Source organism: Natrix helvetica, assembly GCF_964273705.1.
Source record: "Natrix helvetica genome assembly, chromosome: 6".
In the NCBI taxonomy this organism is placed as follows: domain Eukaryota; kingdom Metazoa; phylum Chordata; class Lepidosauria; order Squamata; family Natricidae; genus Natrix; species Natrix helvetica.
Window position 1 is genome coordinate 22256254 of NC_138553.1, and position 22181 is coordinate 22278434.

Consider the following 22181-nt stretch of genomic DNA (forward strand, 5'->3'; position numbering starts at 1 on the left):
CCTCAAAGATGTTACATTAAAAAGTGCATTTTCTTTCTTTTTTTTAAAAAAAAAACAAATACTTTTGATAACAAAGCCTTAGGGCAGAGGTGTCAAACTCAAAGACCTGGGGGATGGATCCAGCCCTCAGGGTGCTTAGATCTGGCCCATGGGGCTGCCCTGGCGACAGCGAAGGACTGGCCCACAGTCCCTCTCCCGAGCTCCGTCTTTGCTGGCAGAAGGTTGCAAGAGGCAGTGGCAGCAGAAAACGGAGTTCAGGAACCCATTTTCACTGGCAGAGCACTCTGGCCACGACAGGTGCCCCTGACACTGGTGATGTTGAGCTGCCATGGCCACCCTACCCACGGCCTCCCCAGCCTCCCAAGATCAAACACAACCGTGATGCGGCCCTCAATGAAATCGAGTTTGACACCCCTGCCTTAGGGTAAATAGTTGGAATCTATGTTGTGTGTTTTGCAAATGAAGGGAATTCACCTCATGATTGCTTGAGTTAGAATAGGGATGGCTGCGTGTTAGTATTTGGTAGCCACAAACTATGTTATTTAGACCACATCAGTTATGTGAGTTGGCCTTTGTTGTGGTAAGGGTGTTCTTTACTTTTTAACTTATCTCTGTTTTAAGCTAAATCTCAGATTGCATATTGGATACATTTCTACTGTCCATAAAATCAACTCAGATAGCCAACAGCAGACTCTTCGTAGACAGTTTAGGAAAGTTGCTTTATTATAGACAAGAAAACCATATATGCAAAAGACATAAATCAGACTGCCTAGCCATTCTCTTCCTCTCTCTTCCCTCCCTCCCATCCCCAAGTTTTAAACCCCAGAACTTTTCCTGCTGTCTTTTGAAGACGTTTTCCCAGCCTCAGTGTTTGCACAACCATTCTGGCTGGCCCAAACACAGCTTGTTACTGTTTTGTCAACATCAGTCCCTACAATATTATATTTCTTCATCTGTTTCCCAACACAAATAGTGGAAAATAGTGCTGTCACTTTTCAGCATCTAATGCCAGAGGAGGCTTCAAAGTCTGCTAAAAAGAGGATTGGCTGCAGGTTGGCCACCCTTAAATTAAAGCTTGTGTTGATAGACCTCATTTAGTTATCGCAGTTTAACTTGGTTGTTAAACAAAATGGATGTTTAGAGAAATCGCAACTGTGCTTATGATCTTACTTTGGCTTTCTAAATGAGGACTGCCTGAAGCTATTTCTCTAATTCCCTTCATTTGTATGTTTGTTTATTGTTTTCATAGAACTTGTTGCAATATATGCAGGCATATTTCTAAGAATAACTCTCTGACCTCATACATATAAAACAGTATTTACAAACAAATAAAATGAGATTTTTTTTCTAGCACATGGCTATTTTTAATCTAGTTCCCCACAAAAATGTTGATTTTTTTTTTACTTTCCCAATTCCGTAGCATTATTGGGCTCTTCCAGGAAAGCAATAGGTTTTGAGTCCCAGCTCAGATTAACACAAGAAATTGAAATGGAATATAACAATATGATCCCTTTAACCTAATACCTATTTTATTCAAAATAGGGTTTTGAAAATGTGGATCCCATTTTCTGCTAAGAGTGGGATTTGCCTAGATGATTGCTAAGGAATGGTAATTAATCTTTCATTATTAATTTGGCCTTAACCATGGCCTGCCTTAGAAAAAGAACTCTTGCTGTCTTTTAAACAGATCATTTTGAAATTAATTTCTCTAGATTATAATGCACGTATAGAGAGGGCATCTGAAAGTGTTTGGGGGTGTTAATTTCTCACTAGTCTAATAGCTGATTTCTCTATATCCACCCATCAAGCACCTGAAGTCTTAATTTATGGTGGGATAAACTTCCAGTTCATTAATATGTTCTCTCAATTGAAAATGAGGATGGCATCTCCATTGCTGAAAATTCATCTCCAAAGGATATAAGGAGGAGATCATTTTCCCCCCTCACAGTTGTATTCTTGAAAAGGAAATATGTTTCTCACTCCATTGCCTGTTCTTTGGTTAGGAAATAAAATTGCTGGACAGAAGCCTATGTTATTTTGACATGCTGCTGTTGAACTCTACAGTAGCATCTAAATGTGTCTGGCTTCTTTACTTCTATAGACAGCTGTTGCTTAGCAACACCAGCTGTCACCCCCTTATTATGGCAAATTTTAATTGGCCATAAGCCTGCCAAGGACCCCTGATTAATCAGAACTGACAATATCATTGGTAATGCACCTAGACAACTAGCTTACTCCCTGGTTTGATAGTGAATTTGACAGGATTTAAAGTAAGGGAAGCAATAAATGCAAATGTGCTCTCTATAATTTGGAGGGAGAGAGGCTAAAGAAGAGAGCTTTGTATTGCCTTGACAGAAATTAATCCCTCTGACTATGGGTCATTGGCAGAAGACAAATCTTTTGCCTCCGTTCCTTCCCCTCCTTAAACCTAACAAAAGATAAAACCCCTGGTATGCGCAGAGCCAGACCCTGCTGGCAGGAGCCAGTCGCACTTTAGAAGGACAAATAGTTCCTGGATATTGTGCTTTGCAGGGATAGATGTCTCTGCTTACAGAGTTAATTATTTAAGTCAAGAGCAAAATTCATACTGTTGCATTTTAAGCAGCACGATATTAAACAAAGCAGAAAATATCCAGAGAGGAAAAAGAGCAGGGGTCTCTGAGAGGAAAATTACAAACAAATGAACTTTAAAACAACAACAACAATAAGAGAATATTTGCATTCATGCTTCATAGCAAGTCATCTTAACCAGAAATAAGCCACAATTGAGTAGATTCATACAATGTAAATCACAGGTTACAAAATCTTAAAGATTGGCAAGTATGTTATACTCAGCTTACACAACACCAGCAGAAAAAAGCAATGAGAAGAAAACCGTAACATTTGCATGAACTGCAAAAATAAAGAGAAACGAGGGAGGCCAACGCCACCAAAATAGTCCACTGGGAATTAAAAGCATGCAAAGAAGAGGAAATTGTTTGGCACCATGGAACAGTGATGGACAGAATCTTTTTAATTGTTGCATTGCCCTAACCACAAGATTTTACTGAAGTGACCAGATTTGGCAAAAGTCACAACACATGATAAACATGGAATACTGGATTTACAGATTATTCTAATGTCTCAAAATGAATCCATGTCGTTTACATTCAGCATAAAGACAATAAGAGATCTTTCTATGCATGTACATATACATAGATATATTTGGGTTTGTCCGTACAGATGCAGATATAGACAATACATAAATATTAGTTTGATTGTTTAAACCAACTGCAGTTGCACAAAACTTAATGGATCAGGGAGGGAGAAATAGAGTTTGTGGTGATGGGATGCTCACAGAACCGCATAGTTTACTTGTGTTTTTTGCCTTCAGAAGTTGTGGGAGCTTCATCATTGGAGGCTTTCTCAGAAGAGATTGGACTGCCCTTGGTCAGAAATGGTGTAGGGTCCCCTGCTTGGGCGGGAGGTTGGACTAGATAACCTACAAGGTCCCTTCCAACTCTGTTAATTTAATCTAATCTTCTATACAAATCAAACTGCTGGCTGTCGCCAGAATTAGCCTGCAGTACTGCATTCTAACCACTGCGCCACCACGGCTCTTTTCAATCCTGGCAAGGCTTTGGGGGCTGAAAAAAATGGGTTTAGAAATTCTAATGTAATTTGCCAATGGTTCTGCTAAGAATGCAAGATTTTGTTGGGGCAAAACAGAAAATAACAAGAAAAAGAAAAAAAACAAGAAGAAGGTTAAGAAAACAATTGGTCTATTGCTGGGAGAAAGTGGCAAGAAGGTGACAAGCAACAGGGAGAAAGCAGAACTATTTAACTCATTTTTTGCATCTGTCGTTACACAAAGGGATAAAACAGTCCAACCTATCAAAAACAGCACCACAAAAATCAGATTAGGAACACAAATTGAAATAGGGAAGAAAATGGTAAGTGAGCACCTGTCTACCCTAGATGAGTTCAAATCACCAGGACCGGATGGATTACACCCCAGGGTTCTGAAGGAACTGACAGATGAGATCTCAGAACCACTGAACTATATCTTTCAGAGATCCTGGAGCACAGGGGAACTGCCAGAGGACTGGAAAAGAGCTGATGTGGTTCCCATCTTCAGAAAAGGAAAAAAATAGATCCAGGAAACTCTAGACCTATCAGCCTGACCTCAATACCAGGAAAGATTCTGGAAAAGATAATCAAGCAACGAATTAGCGAACACCTAGAAGTAAACAAAGTAATAGCCAAAAGCCAACATGGGTCTGTCAAAAACAGATCATGCCAGACTAATGTTATTGCATTCTTTGACAAACTGACAAAATTAGTGGACCAGAGGAATGCTGTCGATATAGTTTATTTAGATTTCAGTAAGGCATTTGATAAGGTAGACCATAACCTACTACTAGATAAAGTAGAAGAATGTGGGTTGGACAGCATCACCACCAGATGGATTCGTAACTGGCTGACCAACTGCACTCAACATGTAGTCCTCAATGGAACTGCATCTACATGGAGGGAAGTATGCAGTGGAGTACCCCAAGGCTCTTTTTTGGGCCCAGTACTCTTCAACATCTTCATCAATGATTTGGATGAGGGAATAAATGGGGAACTCATCAAATTTGAAGATGACACCAAGCTGGCAGGAATAGCCAACACTCCAGAAGATAGGCTAAAGATACAGAAGGATCTTGACAAACTTGAACATTGGGCACTATCTAATAAAATGAAATTCAATGGTGAAAAGAGTAAGGTTCTACATTTAGGCAAGAAAAACAAAATGCACAGGTACAGTATAGGTCAACAGTAATAACTGTGAAAGGGATCTTGGAGTCCTAGTGGACAACCATTTAAATATGAGCCAGCAGTGTGCAGCAGCTGCCAAAAAAGCCAACACAGTTCTAGGCTGCATCAACAGAGAGACAGAATCAAGATCACGTGAAATGTTAATACAACTTTATAATGCCTTGGTAAGGCCACACTTGGAATACTGCATTCAGTTTTGGTCGCCACGATGTAGAAAAGATGTGGAGACTCTAGAAAGAGTGCAGAGAATAGCAACAAAGATGATTAGGAGACTGGAGACTAAAACATATGAAGAACGGTTGCAGGAACTGTGTATGTCTAGTTTAATGAAAAGAAGGACTAGGGGAGACATGATAGCAGTGTTCCAATATCTCAGGGGTTGCCACAAAGAAGAGGGAGTCAAACTATTCTCCAAGGCACCTGAGGGTACAACAAGAAGCAATGGGTGGAAACTAATCAAGGAGAGAAACAACTTAGAACTGAGGAGAAATTTCCTGACAGTTAGAACAATTAATCAGTGGAACAGCTTGCCTCAAGAAGTTGTGAATGCCCCAACACTGGAAGTCTTTAAGAAGATGTTGGACAACCATTTGTCTGAAACGGTATAGGGTTTCCTGCCTAAGCAGGGGTTGGACTAGAATACCTCCAAGGTCCCTTCCAACTCTGCTATTGTATTATATTGTATAAAAGGCAATGCAATGCAATGCAATGCTTTATCTTAAAAGTAGACATGACCGATACCTGGAGCCAAGGTTTTTTTCAAAAATATATTTGAATTGATCTAGAGATCTAGTGTTGTTATTCGCCTGAACCTACAACTAGCAATAAAGAACAAAACAGAAGCAAAGGGACAACAGGAGGCAGTTCGATTTCCATTAGCATTCCATTTTATTTTTTCTATGTAAAGCTTGAGGTTCAGAGGAAAAAATGTGCTGCATTTTAAAATTTAGCATGATAAAATGCTACAGTTGTATTCCAAGCAAAGAATATATGAGGATTGTAGGCTTTTATCCTTCTAATGACCACATTCTGTTCTTACTCAACGTTGCCCACATTATGTTTTATGCTGCAGTCTCTTTCTTGCTGTCTGTCTTCATTTTCAAATCTGCATTTCGGATCATCGCTCTACCTGTGTGATGATTTTGATGTAGGCAAAATGCAGCAAACTCTTTAATGAGCACCTGGCCTCATGTAAAATGTATATTTTCCAGTTATTTATGTAAAAAATCAATGTGCCCCCCCCCTCCAAAAAAACCCTCCTGTGTCTCTAGACACTCTCTAAAATTTTATATTTACAATACAGGTCAACAATGATAATTTTACTAGGTCCTTTGCAAACATAGATTTTTATTTATTTTTAAGAAGTCTGAACTTAATAGCATTAAAAAAAAGCTTCATCTTGTTCTTACCCTGCCTTTCATAAAGCTAGGTGCATGCTGTTACTAGGAAATACACAAAACATGCTTCTGGAATTTTACTTCATTTGCTGTTTGTTGAAAACAAGTACTGGCAGAAATCAAGCATGTAAAATTTCAACTTGAAGGGTTAAAGTTCAACATCATGGGGGAACCTAAAATAGTGGGTTATATCAAAAAGTTGAACAACCTTGCTAAGTTTATGAAAGAGGCCCCACTGTTTATTTATTTAATTTGTGTACTGTTCTTCACAAAATATTACAGAGCAAAATAAAGATAGACAACTCAAGGAACTATAAAATCCCATTTGTTCTAATCCAGTGAACACATCAACAGGTCTAAAGATGTATTTTGTGTAATCAACAAAACTGACTTCTGTGACACAGTTTATCCAGGTCTATATATCTACTCCTTCATGGAAATGTGCTTCTATCCAGAACAAATAGTCCTTTCATTCAGTAACACCTGTGGGGTTTTTTTCCCCCTCCCCAGTATTCTCCATCTCTGCCCAGCTCCAGTTCCTTTTAGTCTCTGGAACAATGTAATGAAGAGGTAGGATTGACGATACCTCGTTAAAAACTTTTGTATAATCTTCCTTAGCAGCCTGATATTTAGCAACGCATTTAATTCCCCTCACTTTCTCATTTTTGATGTATCAAGCTCACTTTTTTTTTTATGGCTGAGGCTAGCTTAGAATTCAGAGTCTTCGGGTTTCCAGCACGTGAATCACACCAAGTTAGCTCTCTGGTTAATTGAACTTGAGAATATGTTTTTTAGATTTTGCACTGAAATTAGCATATATTTTAACACACATGTTTCCAAACATAAACATTTTTGTTAGCAATATTAATAAATGCACAGTTTTTGTAAATTTTCACATTGAAAATATTTTGTATGTGTATTCTTATCCAGAAAGTATGCATTTATGTAATGTGTGTGTGTGTGTGTGTGTGTGTTTGTGTGTATTGGATAAATTACAAAAGAAAAAGTGCATGATAAACTACCTTTCAGTTTTGTATATTTTGAAAATAGGAAAATATTTAAATGTGAACTAAAATAATGGATATACCTTAAAAGCAAAAAAAAACCAAACATTTTAATGTGACACCAAATGAAACTATGTCAGATTTCATGTGCCATTTTGTTCTTGGAAAGTTATTCCTCTTCTCTGTTACATTTAAAATTATTGATTTAGGATGCTTTCTGTAGGCTAGCAAACAACCACCCTAATGTTTCAGGATTTAAATATGAAGCAAGAAATCTCTTTTGTGGAATATATACAGACACACATGCGCGCGCACTTAAAGAGTTATTTGTACAAACAGAATTCTACAGTTTGTTTATACACACACACACACACACACACACACACACACACACACATTGCTGTAGAATTCTGTTTGCCTGTACATATAACTCTTTAATTTTATATAATTATGACATCAGTAATCAGCAAACACATGAAAAAAGCAAAAATAAGTGAGTGAACATTAGACTGTTGAGAACTGCAATTCACTCTGGGTGGATATGGACAATTCCTGTTCATTTAAAACAGTTTTTCTCAAACTTGCCAACTTCAACTCCCAGAATTCTCCAAACAGCCATGTGGTGATAAAATGAACAGAAGTCTCCATTAAAGTTGCCATGTCTTTTGCAGGAAAGTTGGCATATGAGAATTCTGTAATAAGACTAAGCATTAGCAGTAGCTGTGCTTAAATCTTAAGATGGCTGAAATGCTTAATGACATTCCAATTCATTTTTATGGAAGTATGTTAAAGAATGGATGATTGATTATATTGTACCAAACTACAGGAAGGCTTGATTTAGTGCTACGGGATAGGCTAGAAGAATGGAATATCCTATGTTTAAGAATATCTTGTCAGGTTTGATAAATAACTTTGTTCCTCTGTTCAGCTGACATCATCCAAAGTATATTGATTTTTTATTTTTTTCCTGACTCTACTCTTGTCATTATCAATGTGTGGTTTAATGCATAGTTTAACCCACACACTCTATAGAAAATTGATTAAACAAAGGTGCAGAATCCTAAGTAATTGGAGTATATAGTTGATGGTAGTTCTTCCTCATTTATTTTGCAGAGTTAAATTAATAATAACTTGATTAATAGGATAAAATCATTTGCAAATCCCCCCCCCCCAATATTTATTTCTTTGCATAGCATTGCATTGCCTCACTTGAATTTCTTGAACTCCATTTAGCTCCTGGAAGTCTGGGATATACTACTCCGGAATCTGTAAAATTGTTAGCAAATTGTAATGTTTAATGTGACAGAGAAGAAAAGTATTAAATAATTGAACACTAGTACATGATTAAATATTTGACTGAAGTTTTACATTCAAAGTTATTTCAAAGAGCATTTGAATTGTGATTCTTACCATCTATTTATTTATATTATTTGGTGGTGTTACTTTTTGATTTTATGTTGCTTGCTATATGTTTCATGATATCCCTATTTTAATTTTGTTTACCATAAGTATTTTAATAGAATTTATTGGAAGATGTTTAAAAGAACAAAGCCACCATATTCATTTTTTTTAACCAGCTTGCTACAGATGTAGGCAAATCCAGGCAAAACAGTGGGTGAGGGCAGGAAAAAAAAAACCCTTTAATTTATGTTTATAAATAACGACAATCATCCTTCATATATTTAGCTATTTCCCTTTTGCATCACCATAAAAACACAATATGATGTTAATCATCTGGCTTTGTTGGCATATCTCAATTTTTCAAGGATTACGTATGGCCCTAGCAATTCAGATTACGTACCTCTATTCTCAAATTACAATACTGACTTTTTAGAAGGCTCTTCAGCTTGCTAAGCTTGCATCAATAAAATTTATGATGTAGCTTAAGTCACTCCTTTTGCCTGATTTAAAAAGCAATATTGCTTTCACTTTATACACACATAATACAATCGCAGCCCTAACATATATAGCTAGGTACTCTGAAGTGGTTTTCCAATCTCGTCACAATTTAACAGTAATTTAAATAAAATCTTGCTGGAAATATAACATCTAGGCACAGTTTAAAAACTATGAAATCTGATGAGAATAACCCAGTGAAATAAGAACTTCTATAAAGGCACATATACCGTAACATATAAAGTTCCAGGACGTGATTTTTGACATCTGGAGATTCTTTAATTTCTGTTTAATGAGCCTATGTGAACTTCAGTGCCAAATAAGCAGTGAATATATCTAAATCCCTGAGATGTTTCTACCCTAGCCAGGTTAGCACTACCTAGCAAAATCTAAAACAGGAAACACAAATTATACGAATAGATTTTGAGAATACCATTTTTGGATCATCCTCACCAGCTCAAGGTTGACTCAGCTTTCCATTCTTCCGTAGTTAATAAAATGAGGACCCAGATTGTTGGGGTCAATATGCTGACTCTATAAACTGCTTAGAGAGTGCTATGAAACATTGTGAAGCAGTATATAAGTCTAAGTACTATTGCTAAGGTTTGGATAATTTAAATAGCAAGAATATTCTGTAAAGTTTGAGATCTCAACATATTTTAGTGCTTTAAAAAAAATCAAACTATTGTCTCCCATCTTGCTAACCAGTTTGGCTATAATAGTTGTTAGGACATGTGTGCCAGATGAAGAGGACTGATGATGGAAACATTCAAAAAGGGTGATTAAGAAAGATAACTATAAAAAGAAAGAAAGAAAGAAAGAAAGAAAGAAAGAAAGAAAGAAAGAAAGGAAGAAAGGAAGAAAGGAAGAAAGGAAGAAAGAGAAAACCAGAAAAGTAAGTGCCTGCTGCTATATATAGCAAAACTTTGCAAAGAAGAAGAATACAATGAATTGCTATGTCCTTCCCTGTCTGTGCCTTTGATTCTGGCATCTTCATGGCAATGAATAAGCAGATGCTTAATTAATTAAATTGAATTTATGATATATCCAAATAAGAAGAATATTGAATACTTTAGGGTTTCGTTTTTAGTTTTCTTTCATGCTGAAGTTCAGTGTAACTCACTGTAGTATATCCACCAAGTATATAGACTTCAGGTCTTTGAATTCCTTAGCCTGCATGACTGCAGTATTGCTGAAAATTCTGGAAGTTGAAGGTGACATACATCAGATAACACTGTTGTGATAACAATACTCCTGAATCAGACTGAAGTCTAGCATGTAGCACAGCATTCCATTCCTCACAGCGGACAACCAGATTCTCCAATAAAGTAAGGCATAACTTTCTGTTCCACTTGTGTCCTAGCAACTGTTAATTTAGAAGCATGGTGTGCCTGAACTTGGTGATAGCATATAATCATCTTGACATGCAGCCACAGATCGTCTTAACCTCCACGAATTGGTCTAAACCCTTTAAAAAACGGCACAACTCAGCTATTACTTCTTGTTGTCACTGGCTCCATTTTCTAATTTGTTCGGCTGTATGAAGTCTTCACCCAACATCTTTTTTTAATAAAATGTTAACTGGGTTAATAAAAGTTTGGAATAATCTTTCAAATGGCTAAGAATTTGCGCTGTTTCAGCTAAGTGAAGATTGAATGTGCAGATAGAACTACTAAACTGTAGGACTCCTTTAAATACAGTGTATCAGACTAGAGAGTGACATGGTGGCTCAGTGGCTAAGACGCTGAGTTTGTCGATCAGAAAGGTCGGCAGTTTGGTGGTTCGAATCCCTAGTGCCGCGTAATGGAGTGAGCTCCCGTTACCTGTCCCAGCTTCTGCCAACCTAGCAATTGGAAAGCAAGTAAAAAAATAGGGACCACCTTTGGTGGGAAGGTAACAGCGCTCTGTGCAGCTTCAGCATTTAGTCATGGCGGCCATATGATTACGGAGACGTCTTCGGACAGCACTGGCTCTTTGGCTTTGAAATGGAGATGAGCACCGCCCCTTCGAGTCAGGAACGACTAGCACATATGTGTGAGGGGATCCTTCACCTTTACCTGTCAGATCAGAACGCTAGTTTTGTTATAACTGAATGCTAGAAATTATTAATCAGGCTTCTGCATTCATGAAATTAAAAAATGAAACTATAAATAATCATCAATCAGCACAATCCATTATATAATATTTGGCTAATGGCATGTAGAGCTATCAAATAATTGCTTGGTATTTAGTAGTTAAATTCAGTAGGTTGAAAGCTAACACAGAAATCAGAAGCACTCCAGTCTAAAAGCTAGCAAGTTCTTAAGTAATTGACAGTCAATGGGGAAATTAATACATTCACTTCATGAGAAAGAGATGAAGAATTAATTCAAATAAAGGTGGTGAAACAGGACATTTTGAGGCAATGTCATTGAAATCGTGCATATCTATTCAGTTCCAGTTAGAAAAAGAAGAAAGTGAAAGCAGTACAATACATGACAAGGTTTCTCGCCAAGAGAAGGAAATAAGGAATTCAAAGTAAGGTTAAAAGATATATCAAGCAAGCAACGCTAAGGCCTCTTGCCTCTACAAAGAAAGCAGAAAGTTTGAAGAAGCATCAGGGGTGGGCTTCAAAAATTTTAGCAAGGGGTTCTCTGCCTGGTTGCTGGGTGGGCGTTGCCATGGTGGCAACTTCCACAAACACGTCATCAAATCAGATTGGTCAGGTGATGACCTGCTTTATAACCATCATACTTTATGACCATAATGGATAGACTCTATTATGTCAGGAACTAACTGTATACCCATGTTAAAGGAAAGCATTTTTGCATGGGCCCAATTTAATTTGGGAGTGATGGAATCATAGGACTGGAAAGGACTTTGGAAGTGTTCTAGTCCAATACCCTGCCCAAGGCAGAAGTCTTTAGGTAGAATAATGATTGAGAATATTATGTTTCTACAGCAAAGCTAGAGGGGGAGGGATTAGACGGGGAGGGAGGATTGCTGGATGAAGAAGGAGAAAAAGAGTCACCTTTTATGGAAGTTCTGGGTGGGCTTGACTTGAATGAGCTCTGATAGAAATTGGCTTAGCTTCTTTTGGATAAAGAAAAAATGATTGTGAGAGAAGTCTGTTATACCTCGCTTTCATCTGACTCCTGGGTTATTATTTCTATAAGGATTTAGCTAATAAAAAAGAAAATCAAAATACTCCTAAAGACTCTTAGGAGATCATCAATAAGTTATTAAGTAAAAAGAAGAAAAGGCAAATCTGGTTTTTATTTCTCCTACTTAGATTTAGGCCAAGGTAGATGGATCTTTGAACTACGGTGCCTTTAACTATGGTGCTGGAGAAGACTCCTGTGAATCCCTTGGACTGCAAGGCGATCAAACCTGTCAGTCCTAGAGGAGATCAACTCTGTCTTCTCCTTAGAAGGCTTGATCCTGAAGATGAAACTCAAATACTTTGGCCACCAAATGAGAAGGAAGGACTCACTGGAGAAGAGCCTAATGCTGGGAAAGATCAAGGGCAAAAGAAGAAAGGGACGGCAGAGAATGAGGTGGCTGGATGGAGTCACCGAAGCAGTCGGAAGGAGCTTAAATGGACTCCAGAGGATGGCAGAGGACAGGAAGGCCTGGAGGAACGTTGCCCATGGGGTCACGATGGGTTGGACACGACTTCGCAACTAACAACAACAAAGATGGATCTTTAGCACCATGGAACAGTGATGGACAGAATCCTTTAATTGTCGCATTTTTCTAACCAAAAGATTTTACTGAAGTGACCAAATTTGGCAAAAGTCACAAAACATGATAAACATGGAATACTGTGGGAGCTTCATCAATGGAGGCTTTCAAGAAGAGACTGGACTGCCCTTTGTCAGAAATGGTGTAGTGTCCCTTGCTTGGGCGGGGGGTTGGACTAAATAACCTACAAGGTCCCTTCCAACTCTGTTAATCTGTTAAATCTGTTAAAACAAAGTTTCTCTTGTGCCTATACCAAGCTGGAATGGTAAACATTTGCACAACCAATGTATTACAATATGATAAGGTTAAATGCAAAAGGGGAAAAATGCATGTAGTCTAAGCTCTAGGAAAGAAGAATCTTCCCCCAAAATGTATCAGTATCTGTTTCCAGTTTGGCTAAAATATTATTGGTCAATGGCTTGGTCAGCAGGATCTACTTGAATCTGCTTCTGGTTTCTAATTCTTCCTGTTTAAGTTGTTTTAAGAAAGGATATGGGCTTTTTTTTTTAAAGGGCAAAGGGTTACTAAACCAAAAGACACCAGATAGGGGGTATTGGAAGGAGAGGGAAAAATACCATCCTCGCACAAACTGCATTACAAAAACAATGATTAATGAACAGAAGCAGAAGTTTAAAGGTCATAATTCTAGAATGGCTTTCCTGCTGGCAGGAACAAAGATTGTCAAAGAAGCTGATAGAGCTTGATAGGATCTTTAGGCTCCTTCCTTTGTTTACCGAAAAGATTCAATGGAAGGGATGTTTGTACAATTTTGGTCACGTAAGTGGTTTGGAAGGTCATGCCTGGGTCACATTAATATCATTTTATTCTCTAATGCTACTAGAAATTGCTGAGCAAAGGAGGTCATAGAGGGCATTCCGCTTTTCTGCTAGACTAGCGTCAATGTGCAAGCCATCCAGAACCTGTCTGCTGGCCTCCTTTTAGGGCATAATTGGTGCCAGTTTTTCTGTAAAAGTGCTGTTTGCGGTCAACAGAACTTTTGGTCTCATTTCTAGACCAAAATAGTGTGGCTGCACAAATCTTAAGTCAAATTGGGATGGATGAAATTCAGGTAGAAGGTGTAGATCAGCAACAACAAAACTAAGCAGTGTGTTGGTGTTGATAACCCTCTTGGTGTCATGCAGAAAGATCTCGTCTTCTCTTTGTCTTTACACTCGTCTTTAAACCAGTCAACAACAAAAAAACCCTCAAAAATCTCTCTGATACGAAGAAAGCTGTTCAAGCATAATTACTTAAGAAGCTCCAAGCCTTTCTGTGAAGGCACCCTTTACTTGTTCACAGCAACATCCCTGCTTCCAGCTCTTAGTAACACCATGTACAATTTGGGTATCATTTTGTCATAAAAAGAATCCAATGCTTCTTTTGGCCAAGAATACCTGTCACAATTGTCAAGATAGAGTGGACTGTCGGGGCATTTGAGTAAGGGAGAAAGCATTTTAAAACATGAAATCTCATTTGTATAAATGTAATACTTCACTTTCTTCCTTGAGAAAATAACTTCCTCCATTGATGAGAAGCTCTTGAGCAAGCTCTGCTTGCTCCCGCAGTATGTAATTAATGTAGAAAAATACATTATGTTTTAAAATTGGACCGTATACCTATGCTTCTTTATAGATGACTCCGCTAATTGATGAGGCATGCAATATCCTGCTGAATAACTTAAAGGTCTCTGCAGAATCTGGCACTGCTTTTGACATTCAAAGGTACTACAGGAAAATGTTATCATCTTTGACTTGCCAAATTATCCTATACATGGAATTGTTTTACAAATGTTTTAATTTCCCCGCCTCCTTTTTCCGTTGTCACTTTCAAAGGTAGACAGGCAGACATATATTTCTCCTGTTGATTTGGTAATAGTGATTTATTGAAAAACAGTAATTGTAACTGAAATGATTGGTACTTGTGTATCCAAATCAAGGCTGTCTATAAATGAAATTTTAAAAATTAGAAAGGAAATAAACCCAAACTCTTAACTACACATGCATGTCATGGTAACCTGTAGGATAGTGCCCAGAATCACTTCCAATAGTGAGATGGGTGGCTTATAAATTTAATAATACACAAATAAGCCTAGATTATATAAACTCTCATCTCTGCTAGCACATTTACAAGTATGAGCGCCAAAAAATCTGTTTCAGAGGTGGCATTCAGGCAGTTTGGACCGGTTCACCTAAACCGGTAGTGGAAATCGTGGGTGGGCGGGCCCCACACGCCCTAAGTCTATGCCGTCCTATTTAGGCATGTTTTCAAGTTAAAGTGCATGCGTGGAAGACAGGTTCACATTTGCGAACCGGTAGGGAAAGTAAGTGAATACCACCTCTGACCTGTTTCCTGATATGATTAACTGCACCTTAACATTATGGTGACACTGGATTATGGTTTGTTGGAAGAAGTTGGATGGGTTATGCATTTATTTACAAAATATTGACTCTACATGTTAGCACAAGGGTTCTAGTTCTTCCCTGCATATTTATTATCCAAGAGGCATGACGCACAGAGAAAAAAGGCTAGAGAAGCAAGACAGTCTGAAAGCCACTCAGGCAAAGATTCTGAAAATTATGAAGTTCTCCATGGGACTAAATGTGACTTTTGTTTTGTTTTGCTTTGCTGATCAGTGACTGTAGTTAAATGACTGACTGACCGATTACTCCAAAGAACCAGCTTGAACAGAAAGAGTTTGGTTAGACTAGAGGACCTCCAAGGTCCCTACCAACTCTATTATTCTATGTTGTTGTTTTATGATAATTTGGGGTTATTAAGTTAATAAAAATGTCTACTAAGTGGTAAAAATAACATTTCAGACAGGCTGATTCAATATATTTTTTTCTTGAGAATAAATGAGTAAAATCTATTTCTGAATAGCATATAGTGATTTTAAAAAAAAGTTTAAAGAATTAAAGTACTATTTAAAATGGCAGATAAAAACGATGCTTCATTTATATTTTTTTAAATCCATGTATTACTGATCAATAGCTCTTGAATACCACCTTAGTTGCTTTTTCTGCAGAAGAAAGGGACTTTATCTATTGTTTATATCATTTTAAAAAATGAAAGCAATTAATACTATTTTATCTTTTTAAATGAAAAGATGTTAATACATTCATTTCAGTACCTAATGACTGGCAACTGAATATGTAAAATATTTTCATTGACATCTTAAATAGGATCCATTCTGGAATTGTATGTGTGGTGTCACATTCATAAATGCAATTATCACTTGATCTGGGAAGCATCAAATGATGAATTAACTGTTTGAAAATTCTGTTTGGAGAAAGGAGGGAGCAACTGATTTCCAGCTGTTCATCAGATTTCATTATGATAATATGTGTTGTACTGAATTTAGAACCATGCGTAAGAACCTGTGGTTTTCCATTTTATGGGTTTTTTTATTATAGGATAAAATATATAAATATAAGTAAATATAAGTATAGGATGTTTTTTTTTCTAAATACAGTTTAAAAATCATCATTGAAGAAGCTACATATAGTCTGGCAAGTTGTTATAAATAACTCTTGATGCTATGATGTGAGTTTTATATGCTTTGACGCAAACTCCCCCCCCCCCCAAATGCCTTGCAGCAAAAAAACAAGAAGTAATGAAAAAACAGCATGTTAACTTCCATGTTTTTGAATCTGTTGTAGGAATTATGGCTGCTTCATGTTGGATATTGTTGCAAGTGTAGCTTTTGGTACCCGTATTAATTCTCAGGAGACTCCTAATGATGTTTTTGTTAAGTACACCAGAAGATTCTTTGAACCTTTAATATTTAAACCTCTTCTCATCCTTGCCGGTAAGTATATCTCACATTGGCGACTGCATCTCTTCCTCCACATTTAATCTAAATCAGGGGCCATGCCCCACCTAAGCATCTTTAAAATTCTGATTGCCCACCCCTCCCCCCTATAATTCTTACTTTACTCAAAAAGTGAACTCTACTCACGCAGAGGAAGTCTAAAAGGCCATTAATTTGGTTTTTAAAAGGTTCAAATTGCCCCCATTAAAAATCAAATCCCCCCCTGGGGTGTGGGCCCCATGTTGGGAACCACTGGCTTAAATGGATGATCAAAACATTTGAGAAATATCAGAGGAAGCTAAGAAAGATTCAAAAGCTGGCAAAAATGTCTTAGCTCTTCTGCTGTTAGCTGTGATGTGACTGCACGTCTATTTGCATTTAGAGATGCCTAAGTATCCTCTTAGTTGCTCTTCAAGGTGTCAAGTCTCTAGGAAAGTTCGGAAACCTTTGGGAGATATCAAATTTCCACAAAATCTTGTTATTTTTCTTTGATTTAATAACCGTAAAAAGCACAGAGGATGTATTCAATGACCTTTGCTGCAAACAACCATTCTCCACGTCTTCTGTTCAGTAGACTGAAATTGCATGTAATACATTAATTTCCTGTTACTACCATTTCTCAAATCCCATCCATATTTGGAGAAGCAGCTTTCTGTGATCTGAGGAATGCTATCTACTTGCCTTCTTTCTTCTGCTCCAAAATAAGTTACTGGGTGCATAATATGGGTTAATTAAACCTGCAGGATCAAGATCGGATGAGATCTGCAGAGAGTCCTCGGTTAATACTACCCATTCAATACAATACAATACAATAGCAGAGTTGGAAGGGACCTTGGAGGTCTTCTAGTCCAATCCCCTGCCTAGGCAGGAAACCCTATACCGTTCCAGACAAATGGCTATCCAACATCTTCTTAAAGACTTCCAGTGTTGGGGTATTCACAACTTCTGGAGGCAAGCTGTTCCACTGATTAATTGTTCTAACTGTCAGGAAATTTCTCCTCCGTTCTAAGTGATTGTTCAGTTACTGATGGTGCTGAATGAATGGCACTTATAACTGGTCCTCAAAATTTTGACTGTGCCAGTACCTCTGTGGTCATCCGATTGCAATCTGGGCCTTTGGCGACCAGCTCTCAAGTATGACAGACAGTTGCAGCGTCCCACAGTCATGTGACCTTCACTGATGACGCTCTTTGAAAGCCTTCCACAAGCAAAGTTAATAGGAAAGTCAGCACCGAGGGTCTGAGGTTACTCTTGCTGCTTTTTCTCTTAAGGGGCATGGCTGTGGGACACGAGATCCCAGGGATCTTACACTGTGTCATGTGTGGCCTCCTGCAGCACTCTTGCCTGCACTTGGCGGGGCCTGCCCAGCTGGTTGTGTCTGTAAAATAAAGTGGCAGCCAGCCATGAACTTACCCCATCTGTGTTCATGTAGTGTGGCAGATGCCATCTGCACACTCCTCCCTCCCCCGTGGCCATCCTCTGACCACATCGAGGCAGCCATTCACCCACCCACTGGACTGTATACTAATCATTCAGGATTTGCAACTTCCTGCCAGTTTTTCCATTTACTTTGCTTCTTGGAAACCAGTAGGAAGAGGCAAAGAGATCCTCTTTAATGACCCACAATCCTCACTTAATGATGACAGCAAGGACGGCTGGGATGGCCATTGCTAAGTAACGCAATCATGTGACATCATGTTTTACATCTCCATCAGTTAACAAAGGAGATTCCAGATTCCATTACTATCATTAAGCAAGAACTACCTGTTGTTCCTGAATGCCAACTTCTGAACTGATCCCCACCCCCATCCCTCCAGATTTGTCCTTATAGAGCCCTATCCCAATCTTTAAGAATATTTTAATTAGCAGTACTGATTGGATGTAGCTGATATAAAATATCAAAAAGAAAAGGGTATACCATCAAATACTGTAACTGAGACAAATAGCATTATGCCACAACTTTAAATATTTGAAATAAACATAAAAGAAAATAACTCCTTAACAATGCTACTTTATATTTTATTTAACAAATGGCAGTGAAAATGAACAGTGAATATCTACTATGTTGTTTTTTGCAAGTGGTAATATTGGTGTCTTTGTTGCTCTAACTTCCGTCTTGAGTGTCCCAGTTTCAGTGTGGCTAAAATATAATAACGTCTTATTAATATTTTCATGGGAATATGCCTCCCATGGTGACTTACTTCCAAGTACAAATGAATGGGATTGAACTACAAGCTTCCGTTCTGTGTATAAGAAAGCAGTTTTATATTTTTTAATTTTTTATTTACTTTTATTTTGAATCCATCTATAATACAATAGTCACTGTGTAAAACAGAAATTCATTTTTCTTCACTTTAAAGTACTGGCTGCTTGCATAAGAAACACCGATTAAGCTTTTAAATTTATGCAGTGAACATAAGTAAGATATTAATAATAACACTAGCAAGATAGTTGCTATAAAGGACAAATATTTCAGGGCAAATTTCTCATATGAAAAGTCTCCACTGACCTTCTGCTTCATGGTTCATTAATTAAATGGTGCATTTACACAAAACCTTGCTACAGCCATAAGACAGACCTAATTGTTTCAGGACTCTGTAAATATTGTTTGTGAAGAATATGCAGATATTTGTGATTGAGGCAGACTGGATTTCAGAGCAAGGCAGGTTAATGGGTATGAATTTGTAGCCTCCCAATCGTGTTTTATAGCCATCATACATCACAACTTCTAGGAACTTTTTAAAAAAGTCTTGTCATGCATTAAATGTGTTTCAGCATCTATGCAGCAAAATTGTTTTGGACAATGTTATCAATTGGAACAATCTTTAATTATTATTTCTTTACTGAAATTATCTTACCTTTTCTTAGAAGATAAGCTAGATCATTAAAAAAGTTAAAAAGGAAGAAGAGTAGACTGCTCAATTTAGAAGAAAGAATAGTCTGATGTTAAGGGTTGGGATTAATTGCATTTATTGATAATTGAACAACTGCTAATGTTGCTCTTTCAAAATTCTATTAAAGTTGCATTTCCATATATAATGATCCCTCTACTTCGCATTTTGCCAAATAAGAAACGAGATGAAGTGAATGGATTTTTTATCAGTCTCATCAAGAATATGATTACCTTACGAGACCAGCAGGATCCAAATGAGGTAAGGCATTTTATGTGTTGCTGGATCAGACTAAAGAACTATTTAATTTCATTCTATATAACTAACAATATTAGAGATATAATTCAAAAATGAATTGATTTCATTTGGCCTTGTCTTAACATTGCTATATTTGAGTAGAAATTTATAGGATTGTAAGACTGAGTCTACAGTAGTCATACTGCTGTTAAGGATACATATGTGAAATATACAATTAGCGGGAGTTGTTCATTTAAACAATGTTATGCTTATTAACATTAACATTTCAGAAATCATAGTAAATATTGATGTAAACTTTTTTCCTTTGACTTTAAAAGTTTATTTATCTAAACATTAAGAATTTTATTAAACTCCATTCAACACTGCATAAAAAACTACCGTAGCTAAATAATATAATGTACTATTTATGTGCTATACTAATATCATAAAACAGCATTAAAAGAAAGAATCTATACATTCTCCAAAGTTATATCCTTAACATAAGGAATCTATCAGAAACTTAAGGTGAACAGTATAATTGTGAGAACTATTGTGCAACATTGGATGGGCAAATCTATGCTGGCATTACAGAAAAAGGTGATCCATACATTTTGTCTTCATGTTTGCTTTCTTGACAGCCGGCCAAAGAAAAGGATTTTAAAGCATTTTGTTCTTTAAAGTGTATATATTTTAGGGCAATTTTTAGTTGTATTTGTTTTTCTGAAAGTATTTTATATTACATTTGCAACAGTTATTTTGCTAACTTACATGAAACGGTCCTATGTTATGTAACTTGTATTGAAATTACTAATAGACAAGCTTTTTTGTTGGTTAAACAATGTACATTAATATTGTTTGTTTCTTAACAACGTTGGCTACTACTGGAAAACTCATAAACTGGTCATTAATTCAATAATCCTTTTCTGTTACTTTCTCTTCTCTCTTCTTCTGGCATTTGAAATTATTCTGCCTCTGCTGATGATAGGAATGATAACTAAACTGACGTAGGACACTGTTCAAAAATGCTGTAGCTGCTCAATTTAAAATGCTAAACAGTTCAGTTGATTGCTTTAACCTTGACTTCTAGATGTTTTTTGCTCTTCTTGATGTTCATTGCAAAATAACGTATGAAAAGACTACAAGAATGTTTTTCTGGTGGTTAAAGGTTCTCATTAACACTAGAACGAACATTGCATTTCAAAATTAATGGTAATAATTTCCAAGACTAGTATTTCATCCATTTAAAACCTGTTTTTCCACAAAGCATTTATGCTGTCTCTCTCTCCATCTCTGTATCCCGTTATTCAAGATACTTATTTTGTATTTATTGCTTTCATTCTTGATCATATATTTGGTCCTTGAATATTGATAATAGAAATTTAATTAATAAATCAATATTCAAGGAGCAAATATGTGGTCCAGAATGAAAGCAATATTTTTACAAATAACTTATTACAAATAATAAGGCGGCAAACATATCTAACACATTTTCTTCATCTTGTTTGCCCCACGACAACAATCCTGTGTTGTGAGTTGGGCTGAGAAACAGTGATTGGCCTAAGATCACCCATCTGACTTTCCTGGCTAAGGCAGGACTAGAACTCACAACATCTCGCTTTCTAGATGGGTGCCTTAATCTCTAGACCAAACTGGCTCTGGTATTGAAGCCCAATTGTGCAATGTTGTTATTGGGGACTGTTGTTTTAGGGCATTGGGTGCTATTTTTTTAGATCTTTTTTTCTTACATAATTTTATTGTTGCTGTAAACTGCTCAGAGCTATGTTATACAAGCTGGGAGACCATGTTCATTTTCTTAAATCAATAAATCATATTAGAGGCCTTTCCTACTTCCTTCTAGTTGCAGTTCAAAGCTCTGCAGAAGGTGCTAGGTACAATTTTGGCCTCTCATGGTAGGGCTTACAACATCTGGAAAAACAGCTGCCCATCGGTGGTGACAACAGGTTTAGAAATCTGACCAGTATAATTTTTGCTGCCATTTGTAATATCCTTCAGAGTGACTAAGAAAGGGATGTCAAACAGTGTTGGGTTTTTGTCCATATTCTAGAGGGAGCAGCTAAAAGGCCGAGCAGGTCACCTCAAACAGCTGGTTTGCATTATCCTGAAAGACAGAAAACTCTTACTTTTAAAATTTGCTGTGTCAATTATTCAGTCGGAGAGGAGAGGATGTGCTTGTTGAATTTGTTTTTCAGATGCCAAAATAAATTGGCTTATATTAGATGTTCGGCATCTTGACTAGAGGGAAGAAAGTGGGAGATTATTAACAGTAAATCGTCCCACACCCATTTCTGAGCCTGGTAGTAGAGCAGACAATCTGTTCCAGCCGAAGGTGTACATTTGCAACATTGTCACAGCTTAGATGAGGGTGCAGGGACATTCTTAATCCAGGACTGTCACTGCGTTT

The 22181-nt window shown here is 37.2% G+C and overlaps 1 protein-coding gene across 8 annotated transcripts in view; it reads left to right on the plus strand.

Annotated features, from left to right (window-relative positions):
- TBXAS1 (thromboxane A synthase 1) overlaps positions 1–22181 on the plus strand; it is a 252198-nt gene that overhangs the window by 146337 nt on the left and 83680 nt on the right. For all 8 annotated transcript variants that reach the window (XM_081957166.1, XM_081957163.1, XM_081957168.1 and 5 more), the window contains 3 exons: positions 14453–14541; positions 16480–16628; positions 19653–19783. In XM_081957166.1, coding sequence (XP_081813292.1) covers positions 14453–14541; positions 16480–16628; positions 19653–19783 — 369 coding nt within the window. The remainder of the gene's footprint in view (positions 1–14452; positions 14542–16479; positions 16629–19652; positions 19784–22181) is intronic.